Raw genomic sequence first — 19,022 nt, forward strand, 5'->3', positions numbered from 1 at the left:
ATCCTGGCTTTTTCCTCCGTCAGGTTTTAAAGCGAAAATCAAGGCCAGAGTCTGAGCAAAGCGGAAATGTTTCATCTCAGTTTTGGGCATTCTTTCGCCGAGCTCGTGGCACTGATCCTACTCCCCGGGCTTGCTTTTTATCTTCTCAATAGGAAGAAAGCCAGTGCACGTAGAAGTGAAGAAGATGCTGGTACTGGCGCACCTGGTTCGATGCCTACGCCGACAGAAGCTAATTCTGATGGATCTAGTCCGTCTCCGACAGCAACGACTTCCGGTGGATTTAGTTCGTCTTCTACAGAAACTCAATCCGGTGGATGTAGTTCGTCTCCGACAGAAATTAATAACGGCGCGTCTAGTTCATCTCCGACAGAAACTAACAACGGTGCATGTAGTTCGTTGACCGCAACTACTGGAAACCGCTATGAGGTGTTCTTAAGCTTCAGAGGCCCAGATACTCGATACGGCTTCACCGATCACCTCTACCACGGGCTCCTCAACGCCGGAATTGACACTTTCAGAGATGATGATGAGCTCTGTCAAGGCCAGGACATCAGACCGGCGCTTGTGGCAGCCATCACGGATAGTAAGATCCTGATCCCCGTTTTCTCCGAGAGTTATGGGACAAGTGATTGGTGCCTGGATGAACTGGTTCAGATGATGGAGCGCAAGAATAATAACGGGCAGATTGTGTTGCCTGTATTTTACAAAGTGAAACCATATGACGTGGGCCATCAAAACGGGAGGTTTGGAGACGCATTTCTTGAGCGTGAGGGGCGTTTGCTTAAGAGGGGTTTCGACCCAACGATTTTGGAGAATCGGAAGAAAGCACTCCTTGAAGTCAGCACCTTGAGTGGATACGAAGTTGATGGGTAAAATTTTCCATACGTTATTCTCCTTTTTTCTTTTTGGCCTCGTGTTTTAATGATGTTGACCAATGTAATAATAGATTTTGTTGTCATGATCCCATTGGAAAAAAGATTTTTTGAATAAACTTTTACTTTTAAATCTAAAGATTTTGTAACATTGTGCCTTTTTTTTTTTTTTTTTTTTGCTTGTTTATCCTCATCACACACTTTTCTAATTACGCGTTTATTCTAGATTAATAGTACAACTCATTAGTGATTTTTTTATTTAAAGCTCAAAACATCATATATCGTGCATGTTGATTGTCAAAGCCATAATTCTTTTTCTTCCCAACTTACATTCATTGAGTCACTAATATCGTTGATTAGTTGCCATTAAACTTATTTTTACAAAAGAAATGTTTCATTGGTGATATATGGCGATGGTAATTATAAAAGAGGAAAAAATGGATTATTTTTTGTATATGTTTGTTTAAGTAACTCTCAACTCATTTCCCTATCTTCAACAGGTAATTTCTATCTCATGCACCTGCATATATTGAAGCAATGTCCTTTTTTTGGGTAAAAATTACTCTTCTACTTTCATATAAAACCGATAATAGACACTTGCAATGAAAACCGATAAGAACACAAGTCTAGAACAATACCAAATTCACAGCACGATTAGAAACTTGCAATCGTGTAGCAGAAGCAAGGAGAAAGCCTCTCGGTTGCAATTCGGTAGTTCACAATATCACAATCTGAACAACTTTTCTGATTGGTATTGCAAGAGCTGAAATCATCTTATATCAAAAGTTATAAATTGCTTTTGCTTATTCAATGCTATTAAAATTTTCAAAGTGACGTCCACGTCATCCCTTATGCCTTTAACAAACAACAAGTTTAAAATTTGACTCAAATTCATAATAGACACAATATTTAATATTCATAACTCATACCCTCGAGTTTTTTCTGACTTAATAAATTATGTCGGAGTAACAGTCGAGTGGGGCAAGCCATGTGAAGCAACCACCAGCATTTCCCACTTTACTTTTGGCATGTAAGATAATTTATGGAGGTGTGAAAAAACGATTCTTAAAGTTTTCAATCAATACCAATATTTATGTATTATTATGTTCTCAATAGATAAACATTTAGAAAATTATTGTCGCCGCATAAATGAACTCTTGTCATTTGACAGGTATGAGGCAAACTTGGTGAAATCGATTGTCCGAAATGTGTTGAGCGAACTGAAGAGAAAGTTTGAGTTGGATATTTCTGAGAATTTAGTCGGAATTGATAGTCATGTGAACCATGTTATGGAACGTGTGAGTAAATCTCGTGCCACCCTATTTGTTGGCATCCATGGAATGGGAGGCATTGGTAAGACTACTCTTGCTAAAGTCATCTACAACAAGCTTTCCAATCAATTTGAGCACCGTAGCTTCCTTGCTGATATAAGGGAATCATGGAAGCGTAATGGCGTACATTACTTACGGAATCAATTAATCTATGATATATTGAAGCGCGAAAATGAAGTTCATAGTGAGAATGAAGGGACTAAGTTCATCTCCTCCAAGTTTAAAGGTAAAAAGGTCCTTGTTCTTCTCGATGATGTGGATGATGTTGTTCGGGTGAAGTGTTTGGCCGGTAAACGTGACTGGTTTTCTTCGGGAAGTATGATCATTATTACTACCGGAAACGAGAAGATTCTTAAAGAAGTTGGTGTGGACTATGCCTATAAACATGAGGAAATGGATAACGACCAAGCTTTGATTCTTTTTAGCCAACATGCATTCCGAAGGCACCCTCCTCCAAGGAAATTTAAGGACCTCACTCATGAAGCTGTATTCATCATCGGAGGGCTTCCCTTATCTCTTGAGGTTTTAGGCTCATTATTGTGCGGAGAAGAGCTAGCACTCTGGAGAGGTACAATAGACAAGTTAAAAAAAGTGCCTCCTAAGAAAGTGCGAGAAAAGCTACGGATAAGTTATGATGTATTAGAAGATGAACAAAAGCAAATATTTTTGGATATTGCTTGTTTTTTCATTAGCACTGACCGGAGAACCGCATCCTACATGTGGGATGCCTGTCGTTTTTTCCCCGGGGAGGGAATTGAAGTATTGAGGTTCATGTCACTAATAAAAATTGACGATGATCATAAGCTTCGAATGCATGACCAGCTGAGAGATCTTGGTAGGGAAATAGTTCGCGAAGAAAACCAGTGGCCTAAGAATCGTAGCAGGTTATGGGACTCTGAGGAAATCGGGAAAGTGCTAAAGCAAAATAAGGTAACCTTTTCATTTGTTTTTCTCACTCAGTTAGTCCATGTTCTACTAATAGAGTAATGTTGGTCCATTGCCCTTGAATGTTTGATTGACGAGATTAGAAAGTAGGGAGGTTGCTCTCTCTGAATAAGTATCGTAGTGTTAAGATTTGAACTTCTATAACTGCTTCATTTACGTATTCGACATGCGGTAAATAGCTTGACTAATGATAAATCATAGAATTATCATCTCTAGATGTTACAATTAATATAACAAGACTCACGATGCCCGCATGTCCCATGAAATTTTTGTCATTTGTCCACAATGGAGAATGGAAGGGATACTTATTTTATGTAATATTACGTTAGGAATTCCATTCACCAGTATTCATAGGACAAAGACTATTTAAAACTTACCGTATTAGATCATAATAGAAATTCTTTATACATATATGTATATGTATATGTATGTATTAAGCATATTTTCTGCATTGACCATTAAAAAAGATAAATGTTTTACTTTTTCTACATAAAAGGTCCAACAGATAAATACTCTAAAATTATATTTTAAATAATAAAGTATGTGATTGTGTTTGAATTTGCGAAATTAATCCTAATTATAACTACTACTTTTTATTTATCATTTGATTTGACTCAAGATGTTGCTCCATAGCCTAGCACTTATTTGCAATCTCACCGTGCGACCCCGTGTATCATCTCAAGAGCCAGTTCATATATTGACAAATTCAAAGCCAGTGTCTATTTATTATGTCTTTCGTACTACATGACTAAATAAACTAAACTAACCAAAAGAAAAACCAATATTTTCGACCAAAAAAAATTAAAACGAGTATGCTATATATCTCATATACAAATAAATTGGTATAGCTAAATTAAATTTTACAGCTGAAAAGGTGCATTTTATATAATTATTTCAGAATTTTTGGCATGACTCCATTTCGCGCTTCATCCATAGTACCATCATAAAAAGAAGCCCAGCCTTTTGCATATAACATTACCTATCGAATTCAGGGATAAAAGTCACATTCGGCGTCAATTCTTCCTGTTCTCACTTTAAATTGCCTCGCATCATCCTCTCATCGTACGAACATTCACAATGAACCACGTTAATAGTGACCACAAATGACTTCTTCTTTTTTTTTTAAAAAGCCAGAAATTTTGTAAAAAAAGATTATAAACAAAGTTTGTTGACAAGATTATAAAATAAAAGGTTTACATGACCAACTGTACACGGCAGCATAGTGAGCAATGTAGGTTTAACCCCGACGATTTAACTATGATAACGGATGAAATTTATAACAGGTATCAGCTTTGGTCTACGTTTAAATAATTGAACTATTTTTATTACATTTGAAAGGTTATGTTATTTTTGTCGTAGATGGCGAAGGTTAGGCTTTATAGAAGTTTGAAGGTTTTGCTACTTTTGTCCCAAGTAGAAAAGGTTGGGCTTATTTTCGGGTTTTGGCCAAACTCTAGCTATCAATTTTTTATGGTGGAACCGGTTAAACACCACAAAAGAAATCTTGCACAACATTGAGAAGTATAATGAAAAAAATTTCTGGTTGAGCCTCATCAGTGGCCAGTGAGCTCGCCCTCACCGGCCTTTGCCTCGGCCGATCCACCGATCCGGCGACCGACTGGAGAAAGAAGGCTAAGGAAAAAAAGAAAAGCAAAGAAATAAATGGTAAATAATAAATAATTGAAAAAAATATTATAATATTACTATAAATTATAACGTTAGCATCGGCCTGTCAACTTTAGCCGGATGTACTAAATGGACATGAATTCAAAAGATTTAGGACTCAATTGGTAAAAAGAGTATATTTATGACTGAATTGACACAATTGTAATAGGCTTAAGATTTTTTTTTTAATAATAATTTTAGATTACTTTAGTTGGATAAAGTATTAATGAATGTTGATTCTTGCTTATAGGGAACGGAAAAGATTCAAGCCATTTATCCGAGCAAAAGCAGCTCAGAAGGCTCCTGCAAAATAGCTACGCGAGATGGTGCAATTTACACGGATAAGCAATTCAAGAAGTTGACGAGGCTAAGATTCCTTCACATGATGGAGGGGGCACATCTCAGGGGAGATGTTAAGGACTCGGTTGACGAGTTAAAATGGCTTCAATGGGAAAACTGTCCCACGAATTTTGAAGTGGACAATTTTCACGCAACGGAATTAGTTGTACTGGAATTGCCACATAGCAAGATAAATGAAGCATGGGAAGGATGGAGTTCTTTCAAGGTGAGAACGTGTCTTTTATTTATTTATTTATTTTTCTTGCTTTCTTGTGTATCATAATCACTCTAGACTAACCCCTTAAAAGCATAAAATTATTTGTTTCACCGGATGGCGGAGAAGCTCAAATTTCTCGACCTTTCCTTTTGTAAATCCTTGGAGACTACGGAATTCCTCTCGACTTTTAAGAATTTGGAGGTTTTGATCCTCAATTATTGTTCGGGGCTGCAGCAAATCGACTCTTCAATCGGAGGCATGAAGGCCCTCCTTCGCTTCGAGTTGCGCGCCCGTGAGAGCCTCACGAAGCTTCCAGCACAAATAGGTGAATTAAAGGCGCTAGAGCAACTTCTCCTGAATAATACTCGTGTCCTTTCTCCATTACCAGAAAGCATAGTATCTTTGCCGAAACTAGAAATTCTGGATATTTCTTGCACTAGCATAAAAAAATTACCCAATGATATTGGGAGGCCGAGACGACTCCGAGTGTTACGTGCTTCACATTGCGAAAATATGGAAGTCGAAATGCCGTAAAGCATAGGGTCTTTGGAGAATCTAGAAATTCTAGATATTTCTTGCACCGGTATAAAAAAATTACCCAATGATATTGGGAGGCCGAGACAGCTCCGAGTTATAAAAGCTTCATATTGCAAAAATCTGGAAGGGAAAATGCCGGAAAGCATATGCAATCTTTCATCCCTACAACACCTTGATTTTCATGGCTGCAAGAAGCTCCAATGGCTGCCGGACCTTCCTTCCAGGTTAACATATTTGGGCGTCACCTGTCAAAGTCGCATATTGCCTTCACTCTCCCGCCTAGCCCGTCTCAAGAAGCTAAGACTCAGCCACTGTCAATTTCTCCAGTGCATCCCGGAGCTTCCACCAACGGTACTAAAGGATTCGGAATGCTCTCAACAACGGACGGGTGTTGAAGAATCAGAATTACCACAATCCCCAGACACTCCCTTCGAGTTGGAAGACTTGGCAGTCACTTTTTGTGAATCTATTGAAATATTGGACGTTTCATGCTTAATCCATCTAAGGGCATTATTTGTCGATCGTTGCTGGAATTTACTTGAAGTTCGAGGTCTTGATAGATTGAAATATTTGGAACGCCCGACTATCATGTTCTGCAATTCACGGCTGGATCTTCCACGGTTCGGAGGTCCGAAGGAATTGGATGTTCGTGATTGCAAAAATTTAGTCGAAATTCAAGGTCTCGATACGTTGATGTTCTTAGAAGAGCTGAGCATCTCCGAGTGCGCTTCAATTGAAAGTCTGCTCCTTCCAAAATCCGGGAGTTTGAAGAAATTGGAGGCTACATTGTGCATGAGCTTAGCCAAAATTCATGGCCTTGATGGGTTGGACTTCTTGGAAAGTTTGTATCTCTTTGAGTGCGCTTCACTTGAGGAGTTACACCTTCCAAAATCTGGTCGCTTGAAAGCATTAGGTGTTACTGGTTGCGAAATGTTAGTTGAAATTCAAGGTCTCGATAGGTTGGAGTTCTTGGAATGGCTGGGTATCTTCAAGTGCACTTCAATTGAAAGGCTATACCTTCCAAAATCCGATAGTCTGAAGAAATTATATGCTAAACGTTGCGAAAACTTGGTCGAAATTCATGGCCTTGGTAGGCTGGAGTTCTTGGAAAAGTTGAATATCAGTAGGTGCGCTTCAATTGACGGGCTAGAACTTCCAGAATCCGATCGTCTGAAGATATTAAATGCTGGATATTGCAAAAGCTTAGCCGAAATTCATGGCCTTGATAGGCTGGAGTTCTTAGAAAAGTTGAATCTCACTGGGTGCGCTTCAATTGAAAGGTTACCAATTTTATGTTGCTTTGACACCTTGAGATGGTTGAGTATCAATGGCTGTGACATGCTTCAGGATATTCAGAGCCTAGAGGGATTCCCATCCTGCGAAAGTCTATGGATTGAAGATTGCCGGTTCTTAGCAGAATTACCAAACTTGTCAAATTTTCTTAATTTACAAAAATTGTTCCTGTCCAACTGTCATGAACTTCGGGAGATCCCGGGGCTTGAAAAGTCAATATCTCTAGAATGTATTGCTATCTCAGGATGTTCCTCGATCGAGATCTTGCCGGATTTGTCGTCATGTACCCGCTTGATGAGTCTGATTGTGCAAGATTGCCAGAAATTGACTGAGCTTCGAGGGCTCGAGAAATTGGAGCAACTAGTGGAATTGGACATTTCTGGATGCAAGTCACTCGAAACAATTCCAAAATTATCTGGAACGGGACTTTATCAGAATTGCGAGAAAAAGCCATTTGACTCAGATGATCCTAGAGTGATACAATTTGGATTTTCACATGTTGACTCAGATGACTCGGATGACTCGGATGAGTCAGATTACTAGAGATAATCCACATTTTCTAAGAAAGCTACATAAAGCAGGTTACTTGCCTTTGCTCTCTTGAGATCTACCGCCCAATTTTCATTTGTATTTCCTGCTTGGATTTCTTTCAAGATTTATGATCTCGTCACTAATATTTCCTGGGAGAAGATGTTCATGGAAGTTAACGTGTGCTTTGGCAAAATGATTCTGCTTATCATGCCAGTAATGGAAATAGATGAAAAGGCTTCTTAAGCGCATCATCTATCATTAGTCTTCGGATAAGATACTTCATTCTATGCCGAAAAGATAAAGATTCTTTTAGTGTTTGAATGATTCTAGAACGATGGAAGTACTGAATAAAAAACTGATGAAACTTCTCTTTTTTATTCTGCTCAGTGTGTCTGTTTCTTCAACGATGGCTGGTTTTGCACTTTGAGTCATTGGCCTTATGTCGTTTTTCTTCTTTCACTTTTCCTAAATGTGCTAGGCTTCCTTTTTCCGAGAGAAACCACTGTTATGGCCAATCTAGCTCCGATTGCGTCCGGTGGAGAATTGGACGAATATAGAGGTGAAGTGCTTGAAAGTCTAAATGAGAACATGATGTCGAACTAAGGAGTTGTTGTTCTACTGAAAAATGAAGAGTGAATGACTGTTGCAAATAAAGAATTCCAAGCTGATATCAGTTGAATGGAGGGACTCTTAGTTATAGGCGTGATAGGTTCCTATCAACTCTTAGACAAGGTTGGTGCCTTTAGGTGATTTTTTCCCTGACTTAACCTGCAGTTACCATCACGTTTCCGTTCTGGGTACACCAGTTTAAGTGTCCATGAACATAAAGAACTTGAATTGGTGGGGATGTCATTTATGATAGATAGACTAGCTATGTCGCATGTAGAAATGCTTGATGCCCACATGGAGTTGGTAGGTTTAGGCCCTGCAGAATACAATCTCAATGCTGTCAGGCATCTATATTGTTTTCCTTAGATTTTTAATCCTGACTCTCACCATGTAAGACTACTTCTGGCCACTCTTCTTCCTCTTTTTAGTTGATTGAGCGTTCTCTGCAAGGAGATATCTAATGTATACCAGATTGTATAGGCTGGAAAGTTTCTAGCATTCTGTACTACTTGAAGTCAATTTATCTTCTTCTGATTACAGAGGGGCATCTCGTCGCATCATTTTGACTAATCAAGTTCGCTGGTGGGAGTTTAACTACTTGTTAATAGGATATTCCAATCTATGTTGCATACTTGTATGGCAATCCGGTCGAGAGGGATGGAGTTAGGAATTGGGGAAAGCGCGGAGACTAGGAGTATAGAGGGAACTGCATCCAAATATGTTAAGTTCTTATATGACTCTATCTCTTGGTAATTCAAATTCGTAAGAGCTTAGGATTAGATGTCTAGCTTTGGCAGTTCTTGATATCTATTCCCACTGGAAAAATTTAGAGAGTGGATGCATTTTTTCTCGAGAGACGTCTGAATGCTTCAGGCATCATACGGTCTTCTGGATTTGGAGAACATATTGTTGAGTGCACTATAATTCTTGGGCCAACCTTTGAATGGTTTCCATTGAGATCCTAAGTTGCAGAGTAGACTTCTGATCCTTGCCTGAAGTAAGCTTTCATGGATCCACTCCACCTCGAGGTTCCAATGCGGAAAAACGATTCATTTCTGGATTGAGATAATGGATTGGACGCTGCCAAAAATATATAGATTACCATCGCTTTAGATAATGGATTGGTTGATGCTGCTGCTTTTCTGGTTCTCTTAGACTTCTACAATTTTATTAACCATCATCCACTTCGTGAAACGTTTTTCTCGGAAGAGAGTTTTTCACATAATACATTATGAATGTTATCTTGCCAATCTAGCTTTCTTTACTTAACTATGGATATGTGGTGTGCTGTTGCAGCAGTTCTACATGCTCTGGTATAATAGTTTCCAACCTGGTATAAATATTAAGCAGAATGGGGAACTGTTTAAGAAGCTTCAAGTCTCATGCGACAGCTGTAGTGTGTCTCAACTGGGAGGAAGATGCCCAAGTAAACAGAGTATGCATGTTTCAACTTAAAAGTTGATATGACTTCTTGATCTTGATTCTTTATATCTTACTTGTTATTTCTAATGCTTTCTTTGCAGTTGAGTTCCAAACTTAGAATCTTATTTCACAGTCCAGCTGCTTTAATATGGTTGATGGAAGATTTTTCGAAATCATCAGAGGATCAGGAGTTCAATGTTTCTTGAACTTATCTGAACTCTGACAATGCATCCTTGGAATGGTGAGGGATGTTTGCATATACCCCATGGTCCTTGTTTTGTGGACTTAGCTCTATATAAGGAAAAAGCTCGGCATATAATATTTCAAAGCCAAATTTGCAAATGTGGATAATATTTTCTGTTGGAAACAGGAACATCAAATTGTGGTGTTGCTAAATAAGATGAATGATACTCATGAAAACTTGGAAGATTCTGGGATGACGATCTTGCAGGCCAATGACTTTCCGTTTGTGCATATTGCAGGAACCACTTGTCCAAATAACTGGGAGGTGTACAACTTGAAGGTTACTCATGAGATCCTAAGTCCTATTCCGATCATGTCAATTCACTATTTAAGACATCGATGAAAAAAAAAAAGGAAAAAAAAACTAACGTATTGTGGATCTGGTTCTTTTTCGAGTTTTAAGAAGTGGCTCTGGTTGGACCGGGAACCAGAACTGTCCAGTCTGGTTTCCTAGCACTAATAGTGTTTGTCAAGAACTGGTGGTACTGACCCTGTTCGACCGGTAACCAGATCTACCTGTCAACTGATACCTAGCAAACCTGTCAACTAGTCTGGACTAGTTCTGGGCCTTAAGAGAATTTGGAGTAGTGTTGGGTTGGGATTTGGAAGTCCAACCTCTTGTGACTAACAGGCGTGCCAACCATTTGCTTTGTTGTCTTCTTGCTTCAATTTGGGGTGGATAATTTATTTATTGACCGTATTTTCCTAATCTATTAGAAAACAGAACAGGTTGCTAGTAAGATGACATCAAGTGCGTGTAATGTTTTAAGATGCTATGGTATCTGCCGACTCACTGGGCTTCTTTTGCTCGCTTGCAGACTCACTGTGCTTCTTTTGTTCTGAGTGCGTGTCATCTCATATATGCAGAGTATTCTATCAGATGACATCACATGCAATCGTTTCAATCGGTCGAACTGGTACAACACGGTTTTGAAGATTTTTTCTTTTAGCTTCTTGCCATTTCCATTCGCAGTTTTGGATGTCTGGAAACTTATTGTTGCCCATACTCTACCCTTTGTGTATCAACGTTCAATAGACTTGCCAGTGTTGGTAACAAATTTATCTTGTTGGCTGGGTGGTGGAACTGGATTAATACTGTCCATGCTCCTTACTGCATTTCCACTTAGAACCTACTCTTAAGTTTAAATGTGACTGGCATAGGTACATTGCGCCTCTTTAGTGGACCACTTCATGTTTGTTCCTACAGATTGAAGAAGTGCAAAAGTATGCTCGGAAGAAGAATATTTGTTCAGTCCAAGAAGTAAAATGCTGAAGCATTAAATTTTCCCCTAAATGTTTCAAACCAATTGAGAGGACAAAGTGCGAAAGGGGTGAATATATAGTCGCCAGACAAATACAAAAGGAATAATCATCCTCTTATGGTAGGTGCATAGCAGTCTGAGTTACTGACTGAGAACCGCTATGTACAAGTTCATGATGATAGATACTATCGTGGTCTCTAGTATAGCAAGCTACTTTAGAGCATGCATAGTATACATGCATGCCATAGCCTCTTTAGGCACACAAACGCTTGCTTTCCGCCTGTGTTTCAGCATAATGCATGGATTGCATTTTTACTTTTACCGAAAAAGGTATCTATCAACGTTTTTTATGCCCACATATTCAGGGAACAGCGGACTGAAATCAAGTTGATGTTTTCTTGGCAACAGAAAGTAAAGTCGCGGCTTGTGTTTCAGATGCGAGAGAGCGGGCCCTGGTCTATATACTGGATGATGATGAAGATGAAATCTCTAATTCAGAATGACCGTCTGTTCAAGAATTTGCGGTAGTTACACTAGTGTTGCTCCTGTGGGTGGACCTCTAATACTTGAAGTCGCAGACATGAATGTGAGAAGCAATGCATGTGGGGGCTTTCTGACTGAAGCTCTTCGACACCACCCTTATTGAAAATTCTTAATTTATACCGGCTGTGTGCCTTTTCTGCTAGGCTGGCATTTGTCGAAGAGAAACATGGAGTAAAAGGTAACTATGCGTCTGTTAACTCAGATAGAATCGACCGAAAGATGCTGACTCATGGCTTCTATCTGTTGCTGTCTTCATGGTATTGCTGCAAGCTCTGAGACCCCCTCAAGAGTGCCAAGCTTTTGCTTCATCTGTATGTATTTATCATTTTCATGTGTAAGAGAACCAAATGTTTGGTTTATATTTGTTTATACTTCGGATTGAATTGTTCACGTAGGGTACTCAACTAACGAATTTTGCATTTGAATGTTGAATAACTCTCACCAGAGATTGACTCAGCAACTCCACATGTCATTGATAAGTGATGCATCCGATCCGATGTACAAAATACATTCTTGTGTGGAACATGAGTGGCTGATATATGATTTCAAGGTGGCAATAAAGAACACAGGCTATATTCTAATCTCATAGATTTGGAATCCTCAACTAAATGGTAGATTTACGATCATGAGATTATGTCTACAATATTGTTAATTGGGTTTCATATCCTTAAATAGAGAGTATCATGTCATGATGATAGCTTTTTGTGAACTTTAGCTGAATTTACTCTAAAATTAATTAAATCCTCCGCGTTATTTATTTCCCTTCCAACTCTTCACGTCTTCGATGTATTCTTCCCCGATGCAAGTGCAGAAATAGTGACATCGAACATTAATCATAAGATGGGATAATAACTTTACCAACAAAATAAATGACTCTCATCAGGTCCGCTGCAAGAGCAATCCCCATATAATATTGTCAATTAGACGAGCTATTTTACACAAAGTTAAAAGTTTCAAGGACTGAGAAAACAAGAACGATGTCGAAAGATCTAAAGTAGGCAATCGAGCTGTTCTATACAAATAAGTAATTACTATGCCCTCAATCGGTGGTTTATCTACCTGCCCTGTTCTGACACCACTCTTCCTGATGAAGAAACCCCACTGCATCACTCCCTTCATCTTGAGCCAGGCATGAACACCTTTGCTGGCACCTCTAACAAAACCTTCATCACATGGTGGGTTTTTACTGGGCACACCAGCCAGCCAGTTCTTCAAACTGTCATCTGAAATGGTCAATTTTGCGTTTTCCATCACTTGATAGCCTTCAGGAAGAGGAGGTGTATTACTAGATTGCAAGCTTGATTTCAAGGCACGGGGTGGTTCAGAAGGGACAACATTCTCAGTTACTAAAGCTTCCGGACCAACTGGAGCAGGCAAAGATTGGGGTGAGATTTTTCAATTTGTCCTTCAAAGACTTGGAGTTGGAAAGGAGCTTGAGCCTTTCTTCTGCATCGAACAAGAAAAGGTCTCGCCATTGAACTCCCTAAAATCAGTTACAAAAGGCCTTTTTTTCACGATGGCATCTCTATGCTCCTGGAAGAAGAAAACACTCAGCGCATTGGTCAAGCTGGACTAATGGGAAGCAATAGTTTCTCGTTTATGGGATCGCGAGTAAAAGCAATGTTGCATTCCAAGGGACGAGATTGTATTGTGAGTATGTAAATGCAGCACGGAGAAACATTTCCTGTATACCAGACCCAAAAAAGTTATGTGTGCCTCACCGGGCAATGGTCTCTCACCTGTGGTCTATGGCCTGTGGCCTGTGGCTGGTGGGGGCGACCCGGCCCTATGCCAGAAGAAAAAAAGTAAAAAGACGAAGATAAAAGAAAAATTACTTCAAAATATTATAAAAATTTGTCACGTCAATGCCGATCTATTAAAATTAGTCAAAATGACTAAATTAACACAAATACAAAAGATTTAGGACTGAATTAGCTAAAAAAAAGATTTAAAATTGAATTGACACAATTACAATAAGTTTAGGACTTTTTTGATAATTTTTCACTGGTTAAAAACATATACGCAACTCTCGTATGTCGAACTCCCTTTGTCTAGTTTATTGTGCTCCTGGATAGGCCCAAAGAATTCGAGTGTGCCATTATCGCATGGGCTAAATTTTAGCCGGTGGACTAATGGCTGCTACTCGCTCGATGAAGCGGGTCTATTGCGCATGACAACACTTCTATTCTAGAAATCAACTTATACTTTTTAGTAGAAGTCAATTTTTTCACTTGTGGAGACGAGTAAATTTTTTTTTTTACTTTTCAAGTGGTTCCAAAACTACTTGTGAAGAAAAATAAAAATATTTCATAAGTTGCGTTTTTAAACAGATATCTATTCTAAAAACACTTCTGAAGCAATTCTGCTCCAACGGTTATTTTCATGTGGACCTTTAGTGCTCTTATTGTGCATTAAAACTATAACACTGGCGAGTCTCTTTTCGCGGACGTTGTCCGAACCGCATCTCCTCGTTCCTCGACATCACGGACGTTGTCCAAACCTGCATTTTGTCTAAGCGTTGGCGATCTGTCTGGATCGCTGCCCCGGACCTCGTTCTTCTCCTTCCCCTGGCATGACACCCCATTCGCAGATAGCCTCTCGAGGCCTCTATGCGTCGCCTCGGATCAGGAAGTTCTGCCTCGACATTGAATTTTCTCGACCATCGGATGCCTAATCTCAGTCCGTGGCTTCATTTTGCTGTCGAATGCCGTGTCGAGGACCCTTCCGTCAATGTGGATATGAGGTCGTGCGAGTGCAGTTCCGCTGCTCCTTTATGGATGCTCTTCGTTGGTGAACCTGCATTTGAGGATATGTAGCTTCCATTTAGTAGGAGGTCACCGATTAGATGATGCACGAGACCTTGAAGGATAGCCCTGTTCTTGAGTACCTTAGGTCGGAAGAATGCCGCAGTTTGAAGCAAAACATCAAGCTTTACTTTGAGGGAAATTGTGGTCGATCCCTGCTTTTGGTATGCAATTGACAAGGTTTTCCTGTTGGAGATTTCGGGTCCTGTTTCACTGTCGTTGCGTTTGAGAGGGTGTTTCGGTATGATGAGGCAGATGGTATTGAAGCCTCATCCTTGATTGAAGCTGAGTTGAACTTTGTTTTTTTTTTTTTGAGAGGTGAGGATTTCGGAAGGCCAACGGATTGTTCTGTTCAAAATTGGTTTGAGTCTTAGTGCAATTCAGCCTGGTTGAGGGAACTTCTTCAGAAGCCGCAGAATGCCATTATGCTTTTGAATTGTAATCGGGTCATTCGGGGTGAGCAAATTGTTTTCTATTTCATATTTAATCAATTTATGGATAGTTACTGTTTCCTCTTCCTGGAGTTGAGGAAGTTCATCCTAAATTTTATCACAGTGGAATCTGGTTTACATCGTTTGCTACTCTGCCTGATGTCTACTGGTGCAAATGGACATTGTGCCTTCAGAATAATTATCAAAAGACCACAGAAAAACCAGGTGGCGTAGGGTCAGTCTATATCCTGCTCAGTTGTGCATCTGCATAATCATGACTCCAACAGGTCATGATAAATTGTTAATGGAAAGTAGTTGTTTCCCGTTTATCTAAGTACTTAAAAAGAAGTTGTTGACTAGAATGAATGTGTAAACTCTGTTATTTCAAAATTTGAAAGCTTGAGCACCACTCAGTTTGTCATTTAGGTGGGAATCGAAAAACGTATAATATCATATGCTTGCTGGGTTTTTGTAATCTGCATTTGGAAAGAAGAGCAAATTATCTTATTCTTATTCTTATTCTTATATGTTGCCTCTTTATTGTTGGATGTGCTCAGGTCTATCAATGGCAGCAGAGGTTGAAGGTGTGCCATTTTTGCTTCCAGATTGCAAGTCTCTGACTCTCCATGCACACGATTGGAAAGATGGGATTTTCCTGGTATAGCAAAGCTGCTAGCAATTCACCTAACGTAGAGAAGGTATCAATGTTGACTCCTTTGACTACATTAGGTGAACTTGCTAGCTCCCGTGTTTCATTGATTCATGTACTTTTGGTAAATCCAAAAATCATCTGGAACTCAAAATCCAAAGAACTTGTCTGTTCTAGAGTGACCAAAATGTGTGGCCCTTCATTTGTCTTCTTTTATCTTCAGAAATTGCGGAAGTGAATAGTCTCGAGACAAATGAGGCACTTTTTTGAACTCTTAGAAGCTTCATTATGCCGTGTGAGTTCAGCGAAACATCATAGCTTTTGCTTTCCTAGTCCACGATAAAAGGCATGAGCTAATGCTACCACTACATGCAAATGGCATTTCCTGAATAGCTTTGGGAACAATGAGAAGCCTTCAATTGAGGGGAGGGGGGGTGGGTGGGGTGGCGTGGGGAGTGTGGGAGGGGGAGGGGTGGGGAGTGGAGGAGATGGGAGGCATAATTCATCTCTGTTGCACTTCTTTTCGGTTGATATCTTAGCCGGAGAATCAGGAATATTCAGTTTATCATAATAGGGGTGATTGATGTCCATGATGATTATTGTTCATAGAGACTGTTGTTCAATCGTGTAAAATGTCTAAGTTCATCGAGTTTCAAAAGAAGTTAGTTTTGCTATCCATTTGCAGATCAAGTGTGACTCAGCGTTTTGGCTCAACAACTGAAGAGGGTTGAGATTGTTGGGTTAGATGCTGATTGTCTAGAACTAAAATCTGTGCTTTTCCTCGTAAAGTTTTTGCTAGGTGATGCACTAATGCTGAAACAGTTGGTTCTCAAAGCTAGAAGGCATGAATCGAAAGAGAAGCTAGTTGGTTCTCTGCCTCCCAAGAGCTTTTAAGAATGCTAATTGAGTTTGGAAGGCTTTCAGCAGAACGAGCAAAAAAGCAAGAACACTTAGGGCGCGCATGGTAACACTTCAGAAATTCCATTTCTTTACCGGAAGTCCATCTAGCAGATAAATATGTTTGATAAAAACCTGATCGAAGTAGAAATCCGTTTGGTAAAAAAGCAAATTTTACTTCTCCGCTTTAGAATCACTTTTTCGATCACACTGACCTCCACCCGCTCGCCGCAGCCCACCCCCCGTCGTTGCCCGTCGCCGCCAGCCGCCGAAGATTTTGTTAATAATGTTTCAAAAGTAGAAATTTTCAACCATTACCAAACGATTTTCTCTAATCAGAAGTCAATCTGGAACAGCAGTAGAAAAATCAACTTCTGCTTTTGAGAAGAAGTAGAGAAACCAACTTACGGTCAAAAGTTGATTTTTGGTAGAGAAGTGTTACCATGCGCGCCATTAGTGATTTATTCAAAGTATGGATGAGGATAAACATGGAAACAAATCATGTTCGCCGGTTTTTTTTTTTGGCCAAAGTTCGCCGCTTGACTAGAGAATGATTTTCTATGTTCAAGTTTGATATGCATTCATCACAAATTGGAGAGTGAAGAAATTGGCGCGCACAAAGGGATTGGATTTTGGGTGTTGATGGCAAACGACGTGGTTGAGTATTTCTATCCGGCTGGGTGTTTTGGAGCTTGGGTGGTGATGGCAAATGGCTCGGTTGAGTTCGAACTTGACTAGTCATCTCGACATTTAACCATGCGTGAGTGTTTTTTTTCGGTAAGGTACCGATTCGAGTAATTCATCAGCATTGTTTTTTTTAATTCAAAATTAAATTATGATGATCAGATTGTTTCTTCGAAATTACATTTCAATAACTAATTAATCACGGTCGCATCAATGTAATGTCCTTCGGTCTCCATGGGCCCGAAAGGGCGATTTCGGGCGTTACTTGACAAGGCTATATAGTTATATAGTCCGGCCCGGCCCATTTTCTCAATTTGGTATGGCCCGCCCATCAAGCCAATGAGTCCGACTCCACTCGTGAGCTCAAATCTCTCTCTTCCTTATTTCCTCTCCCGCCCGTTCCTCCGCTTCCGCAATTTTTCACCGCGAGTTCTCACTTTCCACAGTGGACCTCCTTCCTCTCTTACATTTTCCTTGCTCCTCGCGATTTGTTCCATGCTTGCGGAGCTTTCTAGCAATGGAACCCCACGAAGGGTCGCGGCATGTGCTCCCGTTTCAGCTTCGATTCGATTGCTCCGATTCGGTTTCGTGAGGTTTGCTCGATGATTTCCGTTTGGTAGGTGAAGATGGTGGAGTGGAATCCGGAGTAGGATTTGCTGGCGATGGTCACGGAGGACTCGAAGGTGGTGCCTTCATGGCTTCAATTGGCTGGGGCTGTGGACAATCTCTCCTGGTAATATAAATGAGAAGGCGACGTCGAAACTAAGGAGTTGGTCTTTTACACAGAAACGAAGAGTCAATGATGGTGATGCGAGTGGAAATCTAGAGATGACTTAGTGCAAGTAAAGAATTCCAAGCTGGTTTTATTTGAATTAAGGGATTTCATTTATAGGCGCAGTAGATTCTTATCATCTTCTCGCCCAGGTTGTTGTCTTGGGAGATTTTTTTTCCATTACCTACACCACTGTCATCTACACCGACCGTTAGTGTACCATACTCCTGTATGGCCATCTTGTTGCCCTTCTTTGTGAATTAGTTGAAGTGTTCATGAAATTGCACAACATGATCGGAGGGGATGCCATTTATGCTAGATGGACTAGCTATGTCAGATCCAGAAATGCTTGATGCCCACTTGGAAGTTTGCAGGTTTAGCCCCTGCAGAATACCATCTAAATGTGATCAGGCATCTAAAAAGATCTTCTTAGATTTCTAATGGTGACGCTCACAATGTAATTGTACTGCTGACCCCTCTTCTTTTACTGATTGAGCATTCTTTTATCGTCTGAGCGTGCCTTACAAGGAGAGATTTAATGGATACGGAGATATAGACTATAGGTGGAAAGTTTCTCACATTTTGTATTACTTGAAGTTTAATTTATTTTCTTCTCACTACAGAAGGGCATTTCGTCACATCATTTTGCTGATGGGGAGTTTGACTTTTGAATAGGATATATCTCAAGCTATGATGCGTACTTGTATGACAATCTAGTCAAGAGGGACGGAGGGAGGAATTGGAGAGAGCAAATAGACTTAATCTTTTGGTAATTGAATTTCGTAAGAGCTTAGGATTAGATGTCTAGCCTTGGTAGTTCTTGCTGTCTATTCTCACAGGATTTAGAGAGGAGATTTTTCTCCAGAAACATCTGAATGCTTCGCTCGTCACATTATCTTCTGGATGTGGAGAATGTTTTGAGTGCACTATAGTATTTGAGCCAATCCTTGAATGGTTTCTCCATTCTGTTAAGATC

General features: G+C 39.9%; 2 protein-coding genes and 1 pseudogene across 2 annotated transcripts; 2 read left to right on the forward strand and 1 right to left on the reverse strand.

The window, feature by feature from the left end:
• Positions 1 to 19,022, reverse strand: part of LOC125314374 — a 413,124-nt pseudogene that overhangs the window by 351,862 nt on the left and 42,240 nt on the right.
• LOC125314052 (disease resistance protein RPV1-like) lies at positions 67 to 5,903 on the forward strand. Its single transcript, XM_048275507.1, has 4 exons — positions 67 to 869; positions 2,044 to 3,133; positions 5,064 to 5,378; positions 5,604 to 5,903. The coding sequence occupies exons 1-4, from the start codon at positions 67 to 69 to the stop codon at positions 5,901 to 5,903; spliced, it is 2,508 nt and encodes an 835-aa protein (XP_048131464.1).
• Positions 6,541 to 7,761, forward strand: LOC115733623 (putative adenylate cyclase regulatory protein). Its single transcript, XM_048276507.1, has 2 exons — positions 6,541 to 6,749; positions 7,155 to 7,761. The coding sequence occupies exons 1-2, from the start codon at positions 6,600 to 6,602 to the stop codon at positions 7,740 to 7,742; spliced, it is 738 nt and encodes a 245-aa protein (XP_048132464.1). The 5' UTR covers positions 6,541 to 6,599; the 3' UTR covers positions 7,743 to 7,761.

Source organism: Rhodamnia argentea, chromosome 3, assembly GCF_020921035.1.
Source record: "Rhodamnia argentea isolate NSW1041297 chromosome 3, ASM2092103v1, whole genome shotgun sequence".
Lineage (NCBI taxonomy): Eukaryota > Viridiplantae > Streptophyta > Magnoliopsida > Myrtales > Myrtaceae > Rhodamnia > Rhodamnia argentea.

What these genes read in the sequence shown, in the direction of transcription:
- LOC125314052 (XM_048275507.1), top strand. Translation starts at nt 67, where the DNA reads ATGTTTCATCTCAGTTTTGGGCATTCTTTCGCCGAGCTCGTGGCACTG. An exon ending in AGTGGATACGAAGTTGATGG is followed by an intron (nt 870 to 2,043) that starts GTAAAATTTTCC and finishes GTCATTTGACAG; the next exon opens with GTATGAGGCAAACTTGGTGA. An exon ending in AAGTGCTAAAGCAAAATAAG is followed by an intron (nt 3,134 to 5,063) that starts GTAACCTTTTCA and finishes TCTTGCTTATAG; the next exon opens with GGAACGGAAAAGATTCAAGC.
- LOC115733623 (XM_048276507.1), top strand. Translation starts at nt 6,600, where the DNA reads ATGTTCTTAGAAGAGCTGAGCATCTCCGAGTGCGCTTCAATTGAAAGT. An exon ending in GGTTGGACTTCTTGGAAAGT is followed by an intron (nt 6,750 to 7,154) that starts TTGTATCTCTTT and finishes TTCTTAGAAAAG; the next exon opens with TTGAATCTCACTGGGTGCGC.